Source organism: Pan paniscus, chromosome 12 (assembly GCF_029289425.2).
Source record: "Pan paniscus chromosome 12, NHGRI_mPanPan1-v2.0_pri, whole genome shotgun sequence".
Classification (NCBI taxonomy): domain Eukaryota; kingdom Metazoa; phylum Chordata; class Mammalia; order Primates; family Hominidae; genus Pan; species Pan paniscus.
Genome location: NC_073261.2, coordinates 15,937,626 through 15,944,567, shown reverse-complemented (window position 1 = coordinate 15,944,567; position 6,942 = coordinate 15,937,626). Strand labels below are relative to the sequence as shown.

General features: G+C 52.2%; 1 protein-coding gene across 1 annotated transcript in view; it reads left to right on the top strand.

The window, feature by feature from the left end:
* Window positions 1-4,745: 4,745 nt before the first annotated feature.
* The window catches only part of FBLN7 (fibulin 7), a 48,288-nt gene continuing 46,091 nt past the window's right edge, over window positions 4,746-6,942 (top strand). The window contains exon 1 of the mRNA XM_003804790.5: window positions 4,746-5,102. Coding sequence (XP_003804838.3) covers window positions 5,028-5,102 — 75 coding nt within the window. The 5' untranslated portion in view covers window positions 4,746-5,027. The remainder of the gene's footprint in view (window positions 5,103-6,942) is intronic.

Below are 6,942 nucleotides of genomic sequence, written 5' to 3'. Positions count from 1 at the left end.
CTTTATTATTTTGAAATCTCATAATCTCTTTGATAAATACTTGTATTCTCATATATAAATCAAGAAGCTGAGGCCTGTAAAGATTAAGAGGTTACAAGTTCACACTGGCAGCAAGAAGGGGGTAAGATTTGGCCGAGGCACGTCTGACTTCAAAGGCTGTGTGTGCCTGACTGCATCCACCATCTCTGCTGCTTCCAAAGGCATGTGGAATGGCATTTGTGGATGTTCAATGTCTTGCTCCTTTTGGCAGATGTTAACTGGTGTTTGGTCTTTAGTCACAGCACAGTGAAATCTGCTTTTCTACAGGCTTTCATCTTGTAAAATTGGAAATGCTTTTCTAGGGGGAACGGTTTTACTGGCAGTCCTGATATCATACATAAGTAGACAGTCTCTTCACCTTTCAGCACAGGACTGCACAGTTCTGTTGGCTAAAGCTCTAGATATAATGTGAGAATGTCGTGCCTGGCACAGGGCCATGCCCGGAGTTGGCACTTGATAGATATTTTTGTAATGAATGAATTGGATGAAGTCACTGCGCCCCTGCTAGACCATTCTCCCTACACTGTTTCTACCCTATTATCCTGTCAGGCTAACATGCTGGACTTTGTTCCCGGGACCTCTGTAGGTGCTTCGTAGGGGTTGATGACATTTAGAACCACAGAGAAATGTGGGGTAAAGGATGAAAAGGGAGAGAAGCAGCTGCAAATGAGCTGACAGTAAGACTCAGCCATAGCTGAATCAGTAAGTCCATGAACCCAAACTGGTATGCAACATGGTATGGGGCACCACTGGGGACCCAGAGGAGCCCCCAGGACAGCTCTGGAAGGATAATTTCAGACTGGATCTTGCTTCTGCTGGCATCTGTTTATTTATTTAATTTATTTTTGTCTTTCTGAGACAGAGTCTCACTCTGTCGCCCAGGCTAGAGTGCAGTAGCAATCTTGGCTCACTGCAAGCTCCGCCTCCCGGGTTCATGCCATTCTCCTGCCTCAGCCTCCCGAGTAGCTGGGACTACAGGTGCCCACCACCATGCCCAGCTAATTTGTTGTATTTTTAGTAGAGATGGGGTTTCACCATAATAGCCAGGATGGTCTCGATCTCCTGACCTCGCAATCCGCCCACCTCAGCCTCCCAAATGCTGGGATTATAGGTGTGAGCCACCACACCCAGCTTTTTTTTTTTTTTTTTTTTTTTTAGATGGAGTCTCACTCTGTTGCCCAGGCCAGAGTGCAGTGGCACAATCTTAAGTCATTGCAACCTCTGCCTCCTATGTTCAAGTGAGTCTCCTGCCTCAGCCTCCCAGGTAGCTGGGATTACAGGTGCCTGCTACCACACTCGGCTAATTTTTGTACTTTTAGTAGAGACAGGGTTTCATCATCTTGGCCAGGCTGGTCTCGAACTCCTGACCTCAAGTGATCCGCCTGTTTCAGCTCCCAAAGTGCTGAGATTACAGGCATGAACCACCGCACCTGGCCTCTGTTGGGGTCTTAAAGACAAATTTCTGCAACAAATCTTCCCATTTTGTGTTGCATGCCTATGTTACACAGAGAACCTGAATGTATCAGAGCACTAATCCAAGGAGATGGCAACTGATCTTACCAAAAGACGTTTAAAATACTTTCTGTAGACATGTTGAACCCCACCAAACCAATCCCCCGACACTCAAGAATATTCTCTTGAAAACTAAATAGAGGGGAAATAGAGGAATAAAATAGCTGATAAGGGCCAGGCATGGTGGCTCATGGCTGTAATCCCAGCACTTTAGGAGGCCGAGACGGGTGGATCACGAGGTCAGGAGTTCAAGACCAGCCTGGCCAAGATGGTGAAACCCCGTCTCTTCTAAAAATACAAAAATCAGCTGGGCGTGGTGGCAGGTGCCTGTAATCCCAGCTACTTGAGAGGCTGAGGCAGGAGACTAGATTGCCTCTGTGAGGCAGCAGAGGTTACAGTGAGCTGAGATCATGCCACTGCACTCCAGCCTGGGCGATAGAGTGAGACTGTCTCAAAAAAAAAAAAAAAAAAAAAGGCTGATAGGCCCATTGTATTCAGTTAAAGGTGAGGGTTGGGGGCTTAAAGGTAGAGCACCCAGCTGATTTTCATGGGCTGTCTGCTTGTAGACAGCCTTGGTAGGTTCTGGACTTGATAGGCTCTGCCTTGATTACTGCAGATCCAGGGCAGCTGAGGACAAAGACAGAGAAAGGACAGTGCTGCTGGGGCAGTCAGATCTTAGAAGGTTCATTCAGACCAGATGCCAGAACACTTAGAGGGAAGGCAGCCATAGGGAAAGGGTTACAAATATAAATAATTACATAGGAAAAAAAATCCTGTTGAAACTTAGAAATATTTGAAAAGTAAAAACAAAAGCAAAAACCCAAGAAAACAAAAAACAACAACAACAAAAAAACAGAAAACCCCCCATTACTGTAAATAAAATTCCTGAAATGCTATGATCATATATTTAATATAAGCAACATAGTAGCCCTAAAATGAGAGGTGGGATAAAGTCAAAGGTAGTCTGTCCTAGAAACAGCACCGCTCTGGGAGGGGGATCTTGAGACCAGAGTTTGCATTCCTTGGGCAAGTCAGTCAACCATGCCCCGATTCAGCTTCTTCATCTGTGAAATCAAGAATCTCTTCCAGCTTTATGACTCCACAGAAAGGGCAGGAGAAGAGAAAAGAAGGCTTGCTTACATCTGCCCGATGTCTGGTTCCCAGTGCATAGCCAGAACAAGGCTGAGAGCCAGAACAGCTGGCCTTCCAGAGAAGGTCGCCATGTAAACACAAGGTGGGATAGGACACAAAATATTAATAAATGCAGCCACACTGACCAGGAGGAAGCTTTTCAAGGATAGGGCAGAGGACAGAGAGACAGAGAGGGAGCAGGGCACTGGCTTTTGGTATAGACAGCAAACACATGAGAGATCGAGGCAGAAAACCACCATCTCCACAGGCTGCCCTGGATCGGGCCATGCTGTCCCGTCCTCTCCACCTGGATAGGGAGAAGCAGGGGTATGACCATGTCTCTCTTCAGGATGTTCAACCAGGAATGCAAAATAAAATTACATGGATCCCTTGCAGGCTGCAGTGGCTCACACCTATAATCCCAGCACTTTGGGAGGCTGAGGCGGGTGGGTCATTTGAGGTCAGGAGTTCAAGACAAGCCTGGCCAACATGGTGAAAACCTGTCTCTACTAAAAATACAAAAATTAGCTAGGTGTGGTGGTGCATGCCTGTAGCCCCAGCTGCTTGGGAGGCTGAGGCAGGAGAATTACTTGAACCAGGGAGGCAAGGCTGCAGTGAGCTGAGATCAGGCCACTGCACTCCAGCCTGGGCAACAGAGCAAGACTCCGTCTCAAAGAAAAAAAAAAGTTTACATGGGTCCCGTTCCACCTCCTTTGCATGGGAAGGTTGGGGGAGCAGCACTGTAGGATTTCCTGGGCAACCAATGCCCAGGAGGCCAGCCTAAACCATGTCCCCTGCTTTTTGGGGCACTGGCTAGGTTCTGAATGTTGGTGTCTCCCCTAAATTTATATGTTGGAAACCTCATTCCCAAGATGATGGCATTAGGAAGTGGGACCTTTGGGAGGTGACTAGGTCGTGAGTGCAGAGCCCTCACAATTGGGATTAGTGCCCTCAGAAAAGAGGCCCCAGAGAGCTGCCTTTCCCCTGTGAGGACACGGGAACCAGAACTCTGGCCCTCGCCAAACACCTAATCTATTGACACCTTGATCTTGGACCTCCCAGTCTCCAGAACTGTGAGAAATACGTTCTATTGTTTATAAGCCACTCAGTTTATGGTATTTTGCTATAGCAGTTTGAAGGGACTAAGCCAGGACTCCAACTTTCCTTTCTGGCCTCTGCTGGGAAACAGCTCCTGCTCTGCGGTCACAGTCTTGTGGGCTCCCCATTCCCTGAGCTCTGAGTGGGCTCAACAAAGTGAAATGTGGAAGAGGAAAAAGAGATCTGGGGCTTGACCAGACTTGTGTGTCCCAGGACATCTGCAGTGACTGCCTTCAGAAAACCTTCCAGGAAGAACGTCAGTCATGCCTTCCGGGAGCTCAGGTCTGAGGCATCTGGTTGTACCACAGCCCTGATGGCAGGGGACTTCAGACTGCTCATGCCGGCCTGGCACTTCCTGATTCGACTTCAGCAAGGCATGCAGTGTTCTAGAACCTGACCTCCGATTTAAACTGAGTTTCTCCTTCCCTTGAGCAAGGAGGACGGTGAATCAGAAGGACTGTAGATCCCCTCACTGTATCACTGTGTGTGTATCTCCTCACTGTGCGTGCGCGTTCTCACACCCCCGTTGCATTACTTAAAGGGACACTAGTTTATTCGGATGGAGAACTCAGTCCACCCCATGTCAAGCTTATGAAGCCCATCTCCTGGCCCCCTTCTAGGAATGTCGGGAGGAGGGTGTCGCGTGGGCTTTGAAGTAGGACAGACCTGGGTTTGGGTTTCTGTTCTGCCACTTGTCCTTGGTGACTGAGCCTCAGTCTACTTGGTTGGGAAATAGGACAGTCAGGAGTGAACCTGCCCAGGGTGGGCTTCCAGTCACCCGCACATATGCGGGGCACTGGCCGCCCATCCCTGCCAGGCCCTGAGGATGCCCGCGCTCGTCCTCGGCGTCGCGCCCGGCCTCCTCGGGGAGCCGCGCGGGTTGGGCGCGCTCCCAGGCGCATTCCTGGCCGGGCGGCCCCTCCTCCCTCGTCCTTAGCCAAAGGGGCTGGCGCCTCCCCGCCTCGCCCGGACTGTCTCGTGCGGGCAGCTGCGGACGCTCGTGGCCGCGCCGCTCCAGGGTCCGGTGCACGGCGCACCTGGACCCTAGCAAGGGCCGGGCGGCGCCGATCCCCGCGGGACGCACTGCGCTCGGGGGCCTCCTGCCTCCCTCCCTGCCCCAGCCGCCCCCCGGCCGCGCGGCGCCCCGCACCCTGCAGGGGCGGCTGCCGCATCGCTGGGACACACTCGGCAGGGGAGGCCGACAAAGTTATTTCCCCCTCCCAAGCGGCAGGATTCCGATTGGCAAGATGGTGCCCAGCTCTCCGCGCGCGCTCTTCCTTCTGCTCCTGATCCTCGCCTGCCCCGAGCCGCGGGCTTCCCAGGTCAGTGTCCCTCCCGCCTGTCTCCCCTGTCCCGCGCGCAGGGGAGGCAGCACCAAGGCTGGGGGGCCTGGGCTTGCCACTTTCCACTCGGATGCCTGGGTTGAGAGCTTGGAGCGATGCCTGGGGCTGGGGTTCAGTTTTCAGAGAGAGGTGCAGGGTCCCCCATCTGTCATCTCAGATGCATCGCTGGCCGGGCCCCTGGGAGGACCCGGGCTGGGGTGCGAAAGCGTCGGTCCATTGTGGGAGAGGACTCCGCGTGAGAACCGCCGGGGGGAGGAAGATTTCTCGGGCAGTTACGAGACATTGGTCTTTCCTGGGTCTCCGTGAGAGCTCCGGGTCCCCTAATTAGCTTAGAGAACGCCCCCGCCCTCCAAACTCCGACAGTTAAATTTCCAACCGAAATATGAGAACACTCGCGGGACTTTCTTAGCAGTCGGTGGCATTTCCCAGGCAGAGGTGGCCCGGGAGGTTTCTGAAGCGGCCCCTTCCTGAGCCGGCGAGGCCCTGGATGTGGGACTACATTTTCTTAAACACATATACAGGCGGCTTGCTGTTTAATTTTTCTGTTCTTGCCATTGGCATTTGTTCGAATCTCACCGGATTTATTTGTTTAATACTTGACCAGATTCGCTTTTATATTAACCATTAGCAACTGATTTTTAAAATTAAGGCGAGAACTTGAATTGCCGAGTCCGGGACCCACATCCAGCAGAGTAGCCCTGGCAAGCCAGGGTGAGGGGCCCGGCCATGGACTGGCGACCCCGCCACCTGCACAATACCAACAGCAGTGGGTGGCGGAGAGCCTGCACACGCTTCCCGAGTGCCTGGTGTGTCTCAGGCTCCCTGCAGGGTATCTTCCAGTCACTTCATTCCCGGAGCAACCCTGTGAAGTGGGGACTGTTACCCCCATTTTGCAGATGATGAAAGTGAGGCCCAGGGAGGATGAGACGTATTCAAGGTCACACAACCAGAAATGAGAGGAATAAACCCAGTCTCTCTTGTTGGGCTCCAAGATTTCTTCCTGGCCTGCAGACACTTGCCCATACTCCCTGGCCAGAGACTGACTTCCTGGGCCAGGCAGGCATGCCCATGGCCACCTAGAGGCCCCTACGGTGCAGGAAGGGATTCCAGGCAGGCAGAATTTGGCTCAGACGAGACGTGGTGATGTTAGTGCAGAAGGTGGTGAGGGGGCACCACAGGGAGATACTCAGTGACCAGGCAGCAGAGGCCCAGTTTGGGGCCACGCTAAACCCACCCAACAGAGCAATGGGGTCTCCTATCAACTTTGCAGGTTACAGAACAAAGTAAAACCCCACCTCAGACCTTGAGCCCAATGCCAGAAGCATAGGTGGGTACATCCCTAAGCCGGCTCCCCAGCCTAGGCTCCAAGGAGGCAGCGTGGACAGGATGTGTGATGAGATGCTTGAGAACCAGGCCCTGCCATTGTGTGACCTTTGCTGCTCAGGGAATGAGGTAAACACCTGTCTCCTGAGGTTACCTAGAAACCAGGTGAGACCGAAGCCCTTGTCATATGTTTGCAGCTGCTGCAGAGGCAAAGTGAGCTCACCCAGACTCTGTACCCAGAACTTCTGGGTCCAATCCCTGTCCCGCCACATCCAGTCTTTCTCAAGTTTCTTATCCTCTAAACCTTACTGTCTTGAGCTGCAAAACACCTGTCTTAGGTGCTTTGTGAGGGGAAAGGGAACAAAAGAGATTGCCCATAGATGGTCATTTAAAAATTCTAGTGAGACTCTCTTTCACCCACAGTCCTATGTGGCCAGGGGTCTCCCCTTCTCCACCCTCAACCCTGTCCGGGCAAGCTTAAAGGGTGAATTGTAAA